Genomic DNA, 19,446 nt, shown 5'->3' with positions numbered 1-19,446 from the left:
TGTATTGTTTTAGAACAAAGTACTGATCTATGATCGTATTTGGGGCTGTGCTCCCCTCTGTTGTTGCTTATTACACAGAGGCAGTACTTGGATGGGAGCTGTCACGACATTCTTTGCATTTTTGTGCTGGGCTCGGGGATACAATGTGCTAAACTTTCCCACCCTGCAATGGCAGCTCCAGGTCCCTTGCTTTTATCCTGCTAGGAAGTCTTACAGCTTTGCCTCGGTTTCGGAACTTCAGATATTCTCTCCAGTCATTGTAACTGATAGGAACAGGAAGCTTTGTACCCAAGGGTTCCAGAGTTGCACACAGCACTGCTGTCAGTAGCAGACAGGATATGTAATGCACAGAAGCTTCACCATTGTAGTTTATCAGTGACTTTTACACCAATGTAAATGGGGGAATCTTGTATTATTGAGCATTGTTGCAAAAGGCTAAATGTCAGTCACTTTCCATGATAGGACAGGTCTTTTTCACACCCGCAAGTTTGTAGGACAGACACTGTAGCCTGAGAATCCTATCCACCTGCAAAGATTGCTTTATAATATTTTATATTATTTGTAATGAGTTGGCCTCATCAGGAAAGAAACATGAAAGTATTAATGGCTCAGCATCATTTGGCATCTACGAGCAATTTTTAGCTTATGCCAATGGATCACTGAGAATGCTGGGATTAGAGCAGCTTTAGGCTCTTGGGCTTAAATAAAGACAAAAAACCATAATAGGTAGAAGACAACAAGGGCACCAGGAATGCTGTGCATTTAGAATTGTAAATGAATATACATTTAGTTTCCATTGCTTAGACAGGAAGTAATAATGTAGAATTTCAAGCACTCACGTCACATAACTATTTTTGGCCAGTAAAAAGCTGTTTGCTGTAGGCTGAAATATTTAACTTGCAAGGTCAAAGTTACACATTTAGATAATGGTGCATATTGTAGTTCTACCTATGAGTGTAACTGTGCTTACGAAGTGCAGTATGTTTACAGGTGAAGGTAAATTCCAGCAAAAGTCATTGTTAAAGTAAAAAGTCGTCATAGGGAACAGTTTTTCACACAGCATTTTTCTAGTTTCTGCTGTTTTTACGCCACAGAGTTATTTAATTGTCTAAAATCAATGCATAATTTAATAAATTTGACATTTTAAGTAGCAATGTGTGGGGTGTTAGGTTAGATCTCCATTTTCTTAACACAGATTGATAATTAGGCCTTATTTAGGCCTAATTTGCTTGATTAGTATATATATATATATATATATATATATATATATATATATATATATATACATACACACACAGGTATAGGACCCATTATCCAGAATGCTTGGGACCAAGGGTATTCTGGATAAGGGGTCTTTCCGTAATTTGGATCTCAAAACCTTAAGTCTACTAAAAAAATCAATAAAACATTAATTAAACCCAATAGGATTGTTTTGCATCCAATAAGGATTATTTATATCTTAATTGGGATCCATTACAAGGTACGGTTTTATTTCTACATAGAAAAAGGAAATCAGTTTTAAAATTCTGAATTATTTGCTTATAATGGAGTCTATGGGAGGCAGGCTTTCCGTAATTCGGAGCTTTCTGGATAACGGGTTTCCGGATAAGGGGTCCGATACCTGTATATATATATATATAATATATTTTTTTGCACCCAGAAACACACAAATGATTATACAGGGTGTAAATGACAAAATCTGACAGTGTGACTAGCAAATTAAGCGTGCATACTGAGCCACTAATTTTTAATACAGATCAATCACATATCTTGCTAGGGATACCATGCACAGCAAGGGGGCAATCCTATAAGAGGTCAGGTGTAAGGTGGTATAGGAAGGTGAAATCTCAGTGTTGGCAAACCCTGCCATGTATTCAGTATCCATGTTAACATCACTTGTCTCGCTCTCTTGTTGCCACATATCTATATTAATGGAGACTACAGATGGGGGGAACAGTAATTTGTGTTGGAGTGTGGAGTGTGTCCACACTGAAGTATGGGTTAGGGGGTCTAGCAGTTATAGCAGAATGGTATTACAGCCTTTTTTAGAGTAGATGGTATACAGTGAGTGTTTAGATAATATGTTAATGGGGACCCCTCTAGAAAATATAGTTAGAATGGCAGTGCTGATTGCTTGTAACTGAAATGTAATCATTTTGCAATTAGTGCAGCCCTGTAGCTTGCATTTAGTAGTAGTATCCCTGATAATTTCTGCATCTGGTAACTGTCTAATACAGAGAATAAAATGATCTGTCAGACAGATCTGGGGTAATTTTACCAGATTCTCAAATATCAGTTTCTCAAATGCTGTATGACAGGCTTCATATCATCTAAATGGTACAATTATATTGTATAATAAATGCTATTAAATGATATTATTCAGAGAGCTGCCTGTTACTATAACAAATTAATATATATGGTGCAGAATGATAGAACAGTTCTTGGTCTACATATTAAATATACAGGTTTGTAAACTCTTATTCCATTAAAAGTAAACACCAGCCACAAGGATCGGCCAATTATATAATAAGTGCATTATATATTTTTAGAAAACAGGTAAAGAAAACTCCCTATTCCTGATCCATGAATAATTACTGACGTATTGCTGACCAATGCCATTTCATCACCACACAGAGCACAACTGGATTATTCAACCCTAGTCAGAACCTTGAATCAGCACCCTTTGTGCTCCCAGATTAACTGCTGCAACAGTTGTGTCAAACTGGTGTAAGGGGTTCCCTGGTCAGGAAATTGATATTTCTACAGTTTTCCCTTGTTTCATACAGAGACTTAAGAGACAAGCTAAACATAGGGAAAGCTTGCATTTGCTGATGATTTTGGGCCGAGAACCAGGCCTACTTTAATTGTGACCCCCTGTGCATCTTTTCACTTTCTGGCGCTTCCAGTCTGCTGTTTTGGATGCAAGTGCAGCCTTATTTGGATGAATTATGATTAGATCCAATGACTGATCGGACTCCTACCTACCAATAAAATAAGCAGATATGTCTATAAATCATATCACGTGCAATACAAAATATGTACAATGTTGTGAGATTATAGTATCCCTATAAACAAATCTATATATTTAAAGCAGATCCACAAGAATATTTCATATTTTCATGCAGAAGGGTAAGAAGTGTTCACTAGTAGGAACTAGTAAACTTGCATATCCAGACCTTCCTCTCCTGACAATGTATATTTTCCCAAAGGCCACAAATAATGTAAATGTAGTTTAATGTAAATGAGTGTTAAGTTTAACTTAGGGTTCCGGAACTAAAGGCTTCATGAAAATGAATCATTTTTGACAGGTACATAATTTTTTATGGAACAGCAGTACAGGTATGGGACCTGTTATCCAGAATGCTCGGGACCCGGGGAATTCCGGAAAAGGGATCTTTCTGTAATTTGGAGCTCCATAACTTAAGTCTGCTAAAAATCATTTAAATATTGAATAAACCCAAAAGGCTTGTTTTGCCTCCAATAAGGAATTATTACATCCCTTGTTGGGATCAAGTACAAAGTTCTGTTTTATTATTACAGAGAAAAAAGAAAATCATTTTTAAAAATTAGAATTATTTGCTTATAATGGAGTCTATGGGAGATGGTCTTTCCGTTATTTGGAACTTTCTGGTTAACGGGTTTCCGGATAAGGGATGCCATACCTGTAATAAAGTAAGGAAAATGTGAAAAGTAAGAAGGGCACATCTTTGCTAGAGAGTATCTCTTTTGCATGCCTTTACAGACCAATCTGGATGCGTGGGAGGCATTAGGGTAAAGAAGAGTAGAAAGACTCTGGTGTACGGTGGGGGGAAGTTCTTTATAAAATAGGTACAGCATATCACTTATAGGACTGATTTTATTGGACTTTCATTTTACTATTTAAGTAAATTTACAAAACTGAGGTAATATTACACAGGGCTAGATGTCATATACAGTATTTACCTGGAATTAGGGCATATGCCATCATAATATACATGTTTTCTTTAACGGCTTTATGAAATCAGTGTCTGTTAAATAGATATTTAAATGACAAATGTGTAAATCTGCATTCTCAAGGCCACTCTCATAATGACAGAAATGAAATTATTGCAGCACATAAACAGATTAAAATTCTTTAGGCTGGCTGGAAATTCGTCATTGTATCTTAGGGCTGTAAAAAAAAAGTACAACCCACTATGGTCACTGCTACATATTAGACTAGTGTCACACAAGGAGATTAGCAGTTTAAACTTGTAGGTGGCTCAAATATGTTTCATTGTGCAGATTGCCCAGAAAACATTTGTGGTAATACAACATATTACATTAATGTTACCGGGGATAATAGCAACAAGTTCCTTGGAGTTAACTGGCAAAGATAACCGCTATAGGCAGTAAAGGCATGGCTTTATGGGTCGACTAATGGTCTGGAAGGAACTGCTCCAGGTTGAAGTGCTATTATTATTTAATTTACTACTATGCCAAAGTAATTAATTACTGCTTAAAGGAAAACTATTTCACCAGGATGCATACTTAACCAACAGATAGTTTATATTATGTTAAGTGACCTACTAAAGAATGTAGCTAAACTGGAATATATATCAGTAAATTTTGCCCTTTTACATCTTTACCCTTGAGCCACCATTTAGTGATGGGCTGTGTGCTCCCTCAGAGATCACATGACCAGAAATAATGCAGCTTTAACTATAACAGGAAGAAGTGTGGGAGCAAAAAGCATGTATATGCCTTGGCTTGTTTGTGGGCACTGTGAATCCTATGATCTCAGGAGGTGGCCCTTAATTCTTAAAATGGCAATTTTCTATTTAGGATTACCCAATAGCATATACTTCTAAAAAAAGTTAATTTTTTATGAAAGTGGTTTATTTAGATGAAGCAGGGTTTACATATGAGCTTGTTTATGCAATATATTATTATACAGACCTACATTATTTTGGGGTATAGGTTTCCTTGAAGTATGTACATTGCCCATATCGTGGTTTGCAACCTTACACTACCATTCCTTACATTTATTGTGACATACCAGGTGGCCCTCTGACATTTCTATTTTGGGTCCTCCTGCTATTTCTTAAAACCACAGTGACAACAGTCCTGTACTTCTAAGAGAACTCCATAATACTTATGGCTTATATGCTTTTAATCTGTGTTCCACTCCTTGTCACTAGAGCTCTGGGCATTGCTCCAGGGGTGAAGATCAACACCTGTAAGATGCCTTAACCAGACACTGAAACCCTTTACTGGTTAAAGGGTCACTGAACTTCACAGTCAGAAAGTTAGGGGGGTGAATTTTAGAGCTATAAGTCCTTTATTGGATTTCATGGTTTCCATGCCTTGGTTCTAAGGTACATATCTACAAACCTGTGTACTTAAGCAAGTACATGTATACACTGTTCCCTCTAAGCTGTGCGCGTGTGCGCGCGCACACGACTTTCCGAACCCGCGCACACAAATTAAAATAGCGCGCACAAAAATTAAATTTTTGCCTAAAATGATTTTTGCCTTTGGAAATAACTCAGACGTCTCCTCGGTCTCCCGCCCTCGTTACCCCGGCAACAGGTACTTCTGGCTCCTGTCCGGTGCAATGTGTAGAGTGTCCGTGCGTACCTGCGCGCGTACTTGCCCACGCACGGACGTCTGGGGGGGGGGGGGGTGCGCGCAAGGAGCACGTTCAGCACCGGACAGGAGCCAGAAGTACCTGTTGCCGGGGTAACGAGGGAGGGAGACCGAGGAGACGTCTGAGTTATTTCCAAAGGCATTGCGCTGTGGGAAGTGCTGGATGGCATGTCATGAGGACCAGGTAGGTGTATACAAGTATGTACAGCACAGTTACACTGCCATCCCAGCTAACATGGAGATTCTGCTTTGGTAGTGCTGGCTCAGCAGCAAACAAATCAATGGGGGATTAATAACTTTGGCATCAGGCTTCATTTTTACCAGCCAGGGGGCAACCGTAGTTGGAGATGTGGCATAGGCACACAATGTATAGTGAAGGTCCTTCACTGAAGGAATGCTGGGTGAGGGTAAGGTTGGGGGAAAGACAAAGTCCTGTCCTGATTTCTAAATGTGTAAATCCTTATAGGCAGTTTTCGCCCCAGCAAATTTTCATTTCAGAATGATCAATTTGCAGAATTAGCAAAATTGATGGACATTGGTGCCACATTCTTAGCTTCGAGTGCAGATTGTGAGCGTGGTTTTAGTTTAATGAACAATCTGAAAACGAAGCAAAGGAACCGTTTACAGTTTGGAACATTTGGAAATGCTGATGCGTATTAAGAGTAACCTTCAAAATGGAGGCACGATAGATCTTGACAGAATTTATTCAGACTGGATAAATATGAAAGATCGCAGAGAAAAACTGTGAAAACTAAATTACTCTTAGTTTCGAAATGCTACCTATAAAATATAATTACACGTTATTAATAGGTATAGCATTTAACAATGAAACTTGTTTGAATAAACAGTGTTATTGATAACTGAAATAACATCGTGTTTTTGTAACTTGATTTAGACAAACTGAAAGACCTGCGCAAAAATGCCCATAACTGAACTCCAACAAACATTCTGTAGCGCACAAAAATTTAATCTTGCTTTAAAATGCGCACGGATGATATTTTTTGCGCACACAGCCTATAAAAAATTAGAGGGAACGTTGCATGTATATACTGATCTTGAATAACATTATTCATATTATCCCTTTAGGGCTCTGGCACACGGGGAGATTAGTCGCCCGCGACAAATCTCCCTGTTCACGGGCGACTAATCTCCCCGAATTGCCATCCCACCGGCAAAAATGTAAGTCGCTGGTGGGATGGCACACGATGCGCAGGCGATTTCGCAAATCGCCGAAGTTGCCTTCCCGTGTGCCAGAGCCCTTAGAGTTAAGACACACAGAGGTACTAGTAGCAGCTATTTGTCATGGCTACTAATATAGACAATGCTGATCATTAACTGATAATTGTCTCTACATGTGTTTTAGCAGAGGCAATGCTCAGTATTGTCTATGGCAGGATATTTTCTGGTTCTAGTTTTTGGTAGAATACTGCACTCTATGCCAAAACAAGACACGGTACCGTTATTGAGCATATTATTTGTAATTGTTTATGCAGGTATGGGATCGTTATCTGAAAGCGCATTATCCAGAAAGCTTGGAATTACAGGAAGGTCACCTTTCATTCACTCAGTTTTAACCAAATAACTTTATTTTTTAATAAATATTTTTTTTCTGTAATAACAGTACCTTGTACTTGATGGTAACTAAGCTGCATGAATCCATATTTTAGGTGAAATCCTATTGGGTTTATTCAATGTTTGAACAATTTTAAAGTATGGTAATGCAAATTATGGAAAGATCACTGTAAAAAAGATCTGTAAAACCCCAGGTCCCAAGCATTCTAGATAACAGGTCCTATACCTGTATTATTATTAGCAATTGGCACAGTTCTGTCATTTAAACCACTACCCATAATCTTGATGTATGTTGCCATAACAGTATTTTTTTTTCCAGCAATGTGATAGGAAGCCTGCAGACAAGAAGCCATCAGAAGGAGCAGAGGTAAGGCTAACTTTATTACACAAATCTGAATACCATGTAGAAAGTACAGTTCAGGAAACTATTACTATAAACAAATTAAAACAATCAATGGAATTAGTCAAGATAAGGTCAATAACCATAATGTATAATTGGATAGATACTGCTTGCCTTGTATATAAGGGCAGTGGCAGACAGGGAAATTAGTCGCCCGCGACAAATCTTCGTTGCAGAGGGCGACTAATATCCCCGCAATGCCATCCCACCGGCTAAAATGTAAATTGCCAGTGGGATGGCATATGCGTCGCTACGATTTCCCGAAGTTGCCTTTGAGAGGAAACTTCGGGCAACTTTGGGAAATAGTAGTGACGCATATGCCATCCCACCACCGATTTACATTCTAGCCGGTGGGATGGCATCGCGGGTAGCAACGAAGATTTGTCACAGGGATTAATAATCTCAAGCACTCCAGATTGCTCTCAGTATCACAGACAACTCTCAGTATTACAGACAAGATTTATTATGGGGTTAGCAAACATTTTATTGGTTGCTGTAAGTTACTGCACCTGGGCAAACTTACTGCCTTTTATTACATACAGGGGGTAAGTCTAAAGAAAAACTGTTCATTTCATATGTATTAAGAGTGAGGGGGTTTTTGTGGTTTTGATCAATTTTGTTCTCTGCAGCTTGGAATTTCAGCTGCTATTGAGTTGTTATGAGCATAGCAACAAGGGAGGGGTTTGAATGGTAGAGTGAAAGAAGAAAATGAGAAACTGAACAGAAAAATATGTGTTAGACATTTTAAAGTTCAGTACAGACAAAGGCAGGGAAGGAAGCCAAAGCTTACCTTAGGATATTGGTGTTTATATCTGTTTATGTCTATAGCAAACTAAGGTTAATTCCAAATTTAACTTTGCATACTCACCTTGTGCTTTAGATATAACATTGTATCATCTTGAGCATTAAAGTGGGGGCATCAATCAAGCATGAAAGTGCTACAGCTAGAGAAATTCTGAGTTAAGGTGTGACGGCTGAAATGTATCAGACTGTGAATGGTTGTATGCATATGTCTGTTAACAAAGAGTTAAACAGAGACGGTACAAAAAAGGTTTAGGCCTGCAAAAGCAGTTGCAGTCACTCAGAAATGTATGCAGTTGGGTGAATCAATTTTATTTATTAAAGGAGATCTAAACCCTAACAATTAATTTGGATACAATTGTCATATTTTATATACTGAACAGTCTAAAGGTTTAGCATGTCTATAACAGTAAAGATGCAGGCCTTCAAAGTTGTCACAGAAGTTGTGACTGCACATGCTCAGTGTGGTCTGGGCCGCTGTTAAGAAGCTAAGCTTAGGGGTCGACGCAAATGAGCAAGCAGAAAATGAGGTTGGCTGCAGGGCTGATTATTATATAATGATGCTAACTGCACTGGTTTCAGAGCTGCCATGTAAGATGAACCTGAATTAATTACTAATCAGCCTTATAGTATATATATATATATATATATATATATATAGTGTATTTATATTCTATATATAGTGGGTCCTTAAGCTCAGTAAGTGACAGCAGCACAGAGCATGTGCAGTGAAGCACAGACAAGAAGATGGGGGGCTACTGGAGCATCTTTACAGGTACAGATCTTCCCTACTAAAGGCCTGTGGATGTCTTGGGCTAGTTCAGAGCCCCAAAATATAATGTACAATGCTCCGGGGTGCTCTGGAGCTACCACCATGTCAGTGTTTGCTGTGCACCGCAATTGACTGAAATTTTTCTGTGCATTGGACTTGTTTGTGTCAGTTGCCACTCCCTCTTGGTGCTACAATTACGCAGGAATTATGGGGGAGAAAAATCTGCATTGTGATTTAAAAACATGCAAGCTATATGCAAATGTGTACTTTTCACAGTGCACTTGCACTTATTAATGATCCCTTATGTCATTAACCTGTCAGGAGAGGGCTATGAATTACCAGCCTTGGCAATAGATCCGTTGTTCTAATATGGGAATATTAATTGATGTAACCCCATGACAATTTGTAGTAAAAAACTAGCAAGCTATTCACTTTGTTTGTTATAGATCAGCCAACATCCATCTTGTTACGTGGGAGTTAATAAAGAGCTTGCCACGTGCTGTACATCCAGATATTGATCTCTGACTGGACTGCTGGTTTGAGGCCAGGCACATAGATGCAGCTTTGTTGGTTTCTGATTAGAGGTGGCAGCAGGAGTATAAATACAGTATAAAAGAAGCAGATCCTGAAACTGCTGGGGACCCAGAAGGTTTAGCAAGGGAAGCGGAGTGCTGACTGATCATCGGTTTTAATATTTGCCAATGGGAATATCACTTGTTTCCAAAGTTTGTGGGGGGGAGGGCTAAAATGATTTTGGTACAGAAAGTAGTAAGGCAAGGTTCAAACTGATGTCTAAGTAGCCCCGTGTGGCTTTATTTGATGAGATAGCTTCTGGCTTCTACTGGATCATGTTAACATGAAACATATGTGTGCCTTAGCCATGATCACCGGTTGCAGTCATTTTGCACCCGAATCATCTTTTTTGTTTTTCAATATTAAACTGTGAATGTCCACTAAGTGCTTATATTTATAAAATGAACAATATTTTCCTAATGACAGCCTATAAATATATTATTCCTTCTAACAGATAGAGTGGAGATATGGATGATCCACTCACAGCATAACCAAGTAGACAAGCTCAGACAGGTTCTGGTGTCAATAATAATATTGTATTGGAGATGTATTCATCAAGTCTGGCAGGCCAGAGGGTGTCCTCTAAGTCTGCAGGTTTGGATTGGCTGGCTGACTAGGTCTGTGCATCTTGCCAACTGAAAGAAGAAATACAGTGTGCAACTATTACTAGCATGCACACATTCTGTGTTTCTCCCCATTGAGTGATATAAAATAATGCATGCAACATAAGGCAAGGGCAATTTTAACAACTCTTGCCCCCCATACTAATTTGTTGGCATGGTGTACCCCCCAATACTTGGCTGGCTTGGTAGAATGGGAATTCATTTATATGAATTCTCATTTCATTAGACCATGTCTGGTCATGCACTGCTACTCTGTCCCTGACTGCAACTCTGCACAAGGCCACAGAGATTTCATATCCTTGGATCTGCTACAGTGGTGAAGCATAAAGCAGTGTTGGACTGGGACCCCAGTGGCCCACCAGAAAACCTTAGACCATGGGCCCACACTTCAAACTATTTTTCCTCCTTTCCTGATTAAACCACTTTATTCACCAAGTCTTTTTAATTTACATGCTAGCATCTATTCTTCCATTTATTTCTCCTCTTTGTTCCCATTCAGAAATAGGGAATGACCATAAAGTAGGCCAAATGGTCAGGAGCAGGAGGGCTCACTGACCCCTGTGCCCACCGGGAGTTTTCCTGGTATCCTGGGGCCAGTCCAACACTGCATAGAGGCTAATTTAGGTGTAATTTAGGGCCAAAGTCTATTTGCTCTCCTTGATACACTTAAGGCCAAAGTCACACAGAGTCTTGGCTCCGCTTCTCCCCACCTGTGTTTTGTATGACACTTTACATTAAGGATAATTTAGGAAGCAATTGCAAGGTGCAAACTTTTCCTGCAGTCCTCCATGTTTCTTTTTACCAACAATACAGATTTTTTTGTGAATTTTGCCTACGATTTGCTGTGCTAACAACACAGATTCAAATTTGTGCCCTCATTTTGTTGATGTTGTGTAAATTGTATTTTTTTAGATATATGCATCGCCAGACATAGCTATAGCATGCTATTCAAAGGTTGTTTGTGCTGGTACAGCATGCAATAGAGCCCTGGAAGTAATGCCTTCTTATGGCAAGTGTTCATTTCAGAGCCCCACTTGATCTGTAAACCCTGTAGTATGCAGCTAATGCAATAAAATCTTCCCAAATGGCATTTTAGTGCAAGGTTTATTAATTTGAGCACCCTTGTCACTAGCATTTTGATGGATACAATTTTTTGCTTTGCAGTACAGCTTTTCTTTGCACTGCATCTGGTGTTTTTTTTACAATATCTGTGAAAGCCTATCTAGCCTGCAAGCCAGGTGCCAGTGCATTGCAGGGATTGACAGTTGCAGTGAAAATACTGCATGGGTGACGTCAGTGACACCTGTAGCCTTTGTGCCTGTAGGCTTCACATTTACATTCTACAATTTCTGTTTTACAGGCACAAATATGCATGCTTTTCACAAGGGGCAAAGTGCTTAGCCATGCTTTCTAAAGAAGGCATTAGTCATAGTCTAAGATTGTGAGACCAGATGTACAGCGTATCTACAGAGGATCTCAGTTGCCAGTCGTAGGCTTTATATAGGTGTATTTAGTAACATTGGGGACAAACATCACTTGTGACATTGCCCATAGCAACCAATAAGCAATTCGATTTTAACAGTCACCTACAAGTTAGAAAACAAAAGCAAAGATCTGATTGGTTGATATGGGCAACATCAACTTCTAATCACCGATGAGGTTTGTCTCCAGTGTTAATAAGTATTGTATTAGTGTGCTTGCTGCACTTGTCATATGAAACTTTGCAGGTTCAATCAGTGCTATGTGGAATTATTTTAATATGCAGTTATACCTAAATATAATTAGATGTTTGTAGTCCAAACAGAAAAGACAACTGATAGTTAGGCTGCTGCCTTAATCTCAATGATTCATACAGAAATAAAACTGTATTAGGGATTTTGCCTGACTTCATACTTAAAGGATGAGGGTTTCCTCTTGGAGTATTTAACAATCAATCCCAAGTATATTAGTTTGGTATCTGGATTCCGCTCACATTTAGTAATCAGGTATGGAGCTCACCTTGTCAGACCGGATATGTGTTGTCATGCTGGGAGATATATATAAGAAACAGTACCATGTGCTTGTTTCCAACTAAGATATTATGAATCCTTATTGGAGGCAATCCTATTGGGTTTGTTTAATGTTTAAATGATTTTTAGGTATACTTAGGGAGTTTTTCCCCCTGATTTTTAGTGCTAAAAGTCACGGGGTAAAAAAAAAAAATTTTTTTCAAGGTTTACTATGCATCCAAACGACTAAAATTCCAAATCCGACAATTCGCCAGCTAAAACTTGCCAAGCTCATGTAGAAGTCAATGGCAGATGTCCCTTTCCTTAAAGATCCTTCTTTTGCCTTGAAACGTTAGAGGTTTCAGAGTTTTGACACTGGTTTTTGTGCGACAATTCGTAAAATTAGCATTTTTCGGGGGGACAATTCAAAATAATTCAGGTTGTGCTATTTTTTCCAGCGTGGACTTTTTTAGTTTGGATTTTTTAGTAAATGTCAGACACTTGTGGGAATAAGTTTAGTCGAATTTTTAAAAATAAAACAATTAGAAATGTTAGAGGTTTAGTAAATCTGCCCCCTAAATTACGGAAAGATACCTTATAAAAAAAAAAGACTCAGGCACCAAACATTCTCAATAACAGGTCCCATACCTGTATAGAAAAGACTTTTACTTGCATGAATGTAGCTTTTATAACACGCCTAAAAAAAATTTTTGGTGACACTGGCCAGGGTCAGGGCTGCCACCTGGAAGAATAATACCAATAGTTCTATGTTCTTTCATCTCAGTTAATTACCTTGGCATCAAAGTTCATTGCAATTGGCAGATTAGCAAAACAGTGACCAGGTGGCAACCCTACTGAGGGTATTATGACTCAGAAACCATTATCTTTTTAATTTCTGCTTATCACATTTTACTAGAAAGGCAGCTGATTGTGTACGACTACCAGTTACTTTAGGCTTGTGTAAACCCAGCTAACTTTTGACCTGTTATTGTTAAGCTGGCCATACATGGTAAGATCCGCTCACTTGGCGAGGTCTCCAAGCGAGTGGATCTTCTCCCAATATCCCCACCTTCAGGTTGGAGATATCGGGCTGATTCGGTCATTTTGCTCTAGGGCAAAACGATCAAATTGAAATGGAGAATATAGGCGCCCGTTGGTTCAGGGACCGCTAGGAGATTTGTTCCCCTAACCAACGGTGCCTATATTAGCCATTTGAATTTGATCGTTTCGCCCTAGATCCAAAGACTGAATCAGCCTGATATCGCCCTCCCATAGATGGGGATATCGGGAGAAGATCCACTTCACTTGGCGACCACTTGGTAACTGGTAGTTGTACACTATTAGCTGCCTTTCTAGTAAAATGTGATAACCAGAAATTCAAAAGATAATGGTTTCTGACCCTGAGTAGGGTTGCCATCTGGTCACTGTTTTGGTGGTCAACCTGCCCGATCGAGATCTGGCCGATTTCATGCCAAATGTCAGTTGGGGAGGCCCATCGTTCATGCCCATGCACAGGCAGATAAGCCGCCGAATATCCAATACCAAAAACCAATATCGGCAACTAAAATCGGCCTGTGTAGAGCCACCTTAAGGATAGGGATAGATAGGTAAGTGGTGAGCTAACAGATTGATACCTGCCCCCACTGTGTGACTAGTTATAGTTTTCATTAAAGGCTTTTTTTTTTTAAATTAAATTAGCCAGGATCTGATTGGTTGCTATAGGCAACTGCACTGTTGCATTTCAGCCCCAGCCCCCAAAAAAACAGCCTTTCTTTATTAATATTTCAGCTGGAGGCTTATATTCCAATAATTTACTAAATCATTCTATGTATGCAAACTATAATGTCATTGATATAAATAATAACATGCCAGTAACCAGATTAGGTTCCAATGTTGGGTGTGGTAGACTAGAATTTAATACTAAGTGCCTTGTGTCTGCAGAGTCATTATATATACACATATGAATACTTAAGGTATAATCAAGGTGCACATTGAGGCGATGAGTAATTGATTATAATACTTTTAATGAATTGCCCTTGAATTTAAGTCCTTAGAATATAAACTGACACATTGATGCCTTTGTCAAAAGATTCCATAACATTTGACTAAGGTCTTCTCCATCCCCTGCTTCAGTCATGGCTTTCTGTTCAGTTAGTGCTTATTTTAGGTACTTAAGGCGTCCATACATAGGCCAGTGAAAGCTGCTGACGGCCGAGTCAGCAAATTACCAGCCTGTGTATGGGCCCCTCAGACAGGCGCACCCATCTAATATCTGGGCAAAAATTGGGCAGTTGTCGATTGAGCAGGTTTAAAAATCCTGTCAGGGGGAGGAGAGCATCAGCTTGTTCATGTGGTCCTTGCCCCGATGGCCTGCATCCTGCCAATGTTATTCAGTCAATATTAATCCAATATTGCCCACCTTAAAATGGACATATAGGGGAAAGATATGCTCATTTGGCAGCCTTGCCAAACGAGCGGATCTTTCAGTGTATGGTCACATTTACAATTAATGATTGGAAATTGAATATCTTCCGGACTTCTGGTCTGAGGAAAAAGTTTGTCATTTAGGCTAATGTGGAAACGAATCTCTCTAAAATGCCTTTCCAGAGGCAGCAAAGGGAATTGCTGGTGGAAAGGCATTGTCTTGGCTTTCCGAAGTCGCTAAGTTTCTTTGGAAAACCAAAGCAATGCATTAGCCTTTCCACCAGCACTAAAAGAATCACCGGTGGAGATACCTACGCATCTCTTTGGCTTTCTGAATTCATGCAAAACTTTTGAAAACCAAAGCGATATGTAGGGCTTTCCACCCATGATTCCCTTTGTTGCCGGTGGAATTTCAGAGAGATTCTTCAATCGCGGTTGGCCAGTCTTTGCATAGGACATCAGACTTATGATATTAAAGCATAAAGTTAAATGTAACCAACATGCTGTATGTTATTTACCCTTGTGTAATAGATGCTTTATTGCAGAGTCTGCGATGTGCTGGAACTGAGAAAAGCTTAGTTCACAACGCAATTTAGGGGACAGTTTATGAAGGGGAAAAATAACATTTATGATATAACAATCTCTTTTCCATTGAGGAAGAATTTTTTCTAGTGTGTAAAAGATTTGTCTACACTGCTTGCAATTGACATGGGGGCTTAATGATTTAGATGGCTGACAGGTCAGTGCTGCTACGAATACTACGTCTATGCTGTAATACCCCATAGAACACATTGTGACAAAGTGAATCAGGGTTAAATGTATAAATTCTTAAAACTCTCTCAACTGTCAGAAACATTTTCAGGACAGTGTTTAGTAATTGTGAAACAATTCAATTTGCTGTAAATCTGCTCCTAATTACCAATAGGTAAAATGTTAAATATTATTTAATGACATGAGATCTCTTAGCCTAGTAGCAGTTAAAAAACAACTTGAAAACCAGGTAATGGACTATGTATCCCTATTTGCACCTTGGAGAAGAACATTTCTAGAAAAGAACCACTTATTTTGCAGTTAGTGGAATGCTGAAAAACATCATTCCATGACAGTAGCAAGTTCCCCTGGTTGCCTTTTCCTGTGCCTGAGAAGAACATGAATGTGACACACCCAGACTTGCTTAACAGCCAGACTTGCTAAAACTGGCAAGATAAGCTGCACCTTCGGTGCAACTGTTCAAACCACAGCCATATGCACTGAGATACCCAGAAAGGCCTGGCAATTACTGTGTTACAAACAGCAAAAAAAACATGCATAAAAAACATGCAATTATTAATGCAAACCATCTATAATAACCTGACATTCTAAAAAAGTAAGGGGGGGGGATATGAGAGCCTTAAGCTGCAGGCATACCTTCAGTTGTCTCAATAGTGCCCTTAAGTTTCCCCATATTTCTCCTGTTCAGATGATCAGAAGCCTCCTAGGGAAAAAAAAAAACCGCTGAGCTCTGTAAAGAAAGTTCCCATAATGCCTTGCTCCTGCACCAAGACCAAGACCGGTGTACATGCTCAGTTTATAAGACTATGAGGAAGCTTCCTGCTGATTGGTTCAGATCACATATTCCTAAGGGGGGGGGGAGTTCTTAGCATTCTTGAGGGAGGGGGGAGCAGGAGAGAGGAGAGGGCTGTGTGTCTCTGGCACAGGAAAACAAACAGACAAGAAATCCTGTATATTTTGAAAGAGAACACAGTGCAGCGTTTCTGTGAGTGCTTATGGTTGTATTTACATAGAAATTTCTGATAAAGCTTACTTAGTTTTTACCTTTCCTTCTCCTTTAAAGGAAATGTATTATGACAGAAATAACCACTGTATAAAGTTCTGAAAAGTATAGAAAAAAACCCTGTTGTGTCATTCTTAGTCTGTAGATGGCACAATTTTATCTCAAATAAACCTGTTCCAGCAGATTAGTGGTTCCAGTTCTGTAGATTTGCCCTTTTATGTGACACTAACTTAGGGCAGTCCCAGCACTTAGATACCAGCATACAGGGAGTTGAATACAGTTCTCCTTGTGTGCTGCTCTTTAAACAGGTGAAGATATATTTGTTTTCAATACAATATTCCTCACAGAATGAAACCTTTACATAGTGAATGGAATAGTAATAGCTGCATTAGGTAATGTAGTTTAGCTTTTCTTATTGAGGAAAACCTTTCAGATGTTTCAAACGTTTTTGCTTCCATATTTCTTGGCAATATAGCCACTGCAGGTTGCCCTTCATTAGAATCTGAATGAAATTAGCAGTTGGGGCTGTTCCCTCTGATATAAAGAGGGAAAATATTGGCAAATAAGTGGGGCTTACTATGCCATAAAGTCTATTTCAGCTGTTATAATGTAATGCCTTACCAGGCAGCTCAGTGACAATATATGCATTCATTAACCCATCATCTAAATTTAACAGTTTGCACCGACATCTCACAGGCACCTCCTTGTTTTGTAATCCCAGGAATGTTACAGTCGTTCGGTAAACAGAACAGTGACATTTGTCAACAGTCTCTTTATTACATTATAAGTACTCTCTTAGCAGACCAAGTGGGTAAAAAGTCACTTTGCTGCTTTTTTCTCCTAAACACTTTCAGATGACCACATAAAACCCCTAGAATTACTCAGTAGGCGCAGTGTAGGGTTGCATTTGGGACCAAGAATAGCAACAGATATAATACATGACCACACTGCCCTACACTCTGCCAGCTGATGAATTTGGTCTGTTATTTAACTATTTCTAACCTCCCCTTTTGCTTTCCTAATTGGGTTCTATTGGGTTCCCCTGCTCTCCATATTTAAGTGGACCTGGCTACAGTGGGGCTTTTATTGACAAATCATCTGGATTTGGGGATATCTGTTATTTGAATAGCAGATCAACTGTTATGAGGGATAGTTCACCTTTAACTTAACTTTAAGGCCTAAGCCACAGCCCTACACTCCGATCATCTGTAATTTGGCCAAACCCAAATTCTTGGGTATGGATTTCGCTTAATACTGAACAGAATCCAAAACCAGAAGTGAAAGTTCCCTAAGATGATGCTGGAAACGCTGGTGCACAAAATTTCTCATGTGCAAGAAGTGCATGTGGCAATACAAAGGGTTTGGATTTGGTTTGGCGAGGCTCTTGGATCTCGAACTGAATCCAAAATTCCTACCTATATTCCATTGTCTTAGTTAAACCACCATCTGGTTTGTAGGGTAAATTGGACCATAGCAACCAGATAGCTGTTGAAATTCCGAACTGAAGAACTGCTGAAGAAAAATTTAAATAAATCAAAATTCACGTAATAAAAATTAAAGACCAACTTCAAATTGTCTCAATATCTAACTGTATACATCATAGTAAAACCGAATTTAAAGGAAAACTACCTCTTTATCAGAGCAGAAGCTAGAGTTAATGTAGAGCTGTTTATGTATAGAGGAATCTCTAGCTTTACTACTGTATTTGTGTACTTTTCCCTTTTTATCTTGTCAGTGTAGTTATACCCCAGACAGTTTGTTTGTATAGCTACAGCAAGTGGATTCTAATGATAATTGACTGTCTGTTCCTGTCTGTGTGCCAGGGTTTGCGTAGGGTCACCTGCTGCCACTTCACATCTTGCTAATATGGAGCTAAGAGGCACTACATGAAATTAGTATTGTCTGTCCAAGGCTACCTAGTGATTGTTTTTTGCTAATCAGTCACGTTGCCTCATCTAATATAGCTTCTACAAAACTTGGAAGATATTTCCTAAATCACTTTATATGCTATACTAGTGTTTCAGTAACTTGACACAGCTTGGTTTCATAAATTAAAGGAGAAGGAAAGTCATTTTGGCATTTTACTGCCAATAGATTTGCCACATTAGTGCCACCTAGAACAATATATTTATTCTGCAAACACCATTAACATACCTGAGTAAACAGCTTTAGAAGCTTCCTCCCTTTGCTTAACATAGCAGCTGCCATTTTTAACAGCTTCCTGTTCGTAGATCTAGCTGTTACAGCTGAGATCACACATTCCTAAGGGAGGGGGAGGGAGTTCTTAGCATTCTATAGGGAGGGGGAGCAAGAGAGGGGAAAGTGAAGAGTACTGCGCAGACTCTGGCCCGGGATATTAAGGCATTTTCTGAGAGAGGAAGTCAGACACTAGAACATCATCTTTACAAAAAAAGAGACAAGAAATCCTGTGTTTCTTTTGATAGAGGACTATAAGTGCTTATGGCTGTATTTACATAGACCTTTCTGATAAAGCACACTTAGTTTTTACCTTTCCTTCTCCTTTAAGGTGGGTTAGTCTTGCAACCACAGTTTGTACATGGATAGAAAACTGACTGAAAAACTCTGTACAGAGAGTGTTTGTCACAGCTCTCTTTCTGTATTGAGTCACATTTACTTAATCTGTATGTTAGCGACTAAGGAGTGGTTAATAAAAGCAACATATTTGTGTTTGCACACTACCTAATGCTTTGTAGAACAACTGACTTTGCAAAGGAAGAATGATTTTTGAAGGGATATTTAAAATAATTGGAAACCCTTTGGAGTTTAAAACTGCCTGATACTTCTATTGCTAAAAGGATTTATGTGAATATTTGATAAAGAGGACCTAGGAGTAATTGTACGAAATGACCCCAGCAAACAATATGAGGGGTGTTTTTTAATCCAGGTTTAAT

At 39.1% G+C, this 19,446-nt stretch overlaps 1 protein-coding gene across 19 annotated transcripts in view; it reads left to right on the top strand.

The window, feature by feature from the left end:
• cast (calpastatin) overlaps window positions 1–19,446 on the top strand; it is a 90,068-nt gene that overhangs the window by 9,484 nt on the left and 61,138 nt on the right. For 18 of the 19 annotated variants that reach the window (XM_031895380.1, XM_031895373.1, XM_031895374.1 and 15 more), the window contains one exon: window positions 7,499–7,546. The exons of the other annotated variant lie outside the window; for it this stretch is intronic. In XM_031895380.1, the coding sequence (XP_031751240.1) occupies window positions 7,499–7,546 (48 nt within the window). The remainder of the gene's footprint in view (window positions 1–7,498; window positions 7,547–19,446) is intronic. 19 annotated transcript variants of the gene reach the window in all.

Source organism: Xenopus tropicalis, chromosome 1 (genome assembly GCF_000004195.4).
Source record: "Xenopus tropicalis strain Nigerian chromosome 1, UCB_Xtro_10.0, whole genome shotgun sequence".
Classification (NCBI taxonomy): Eukaryota; Metazoa; Chordata; class Amphibia; order Anura; family Pipidae; genus Xenopus; species Xenopus tropicalis.
This window is presented reverse-complemented; position numbering and strand designations above follow the sequence as displayed.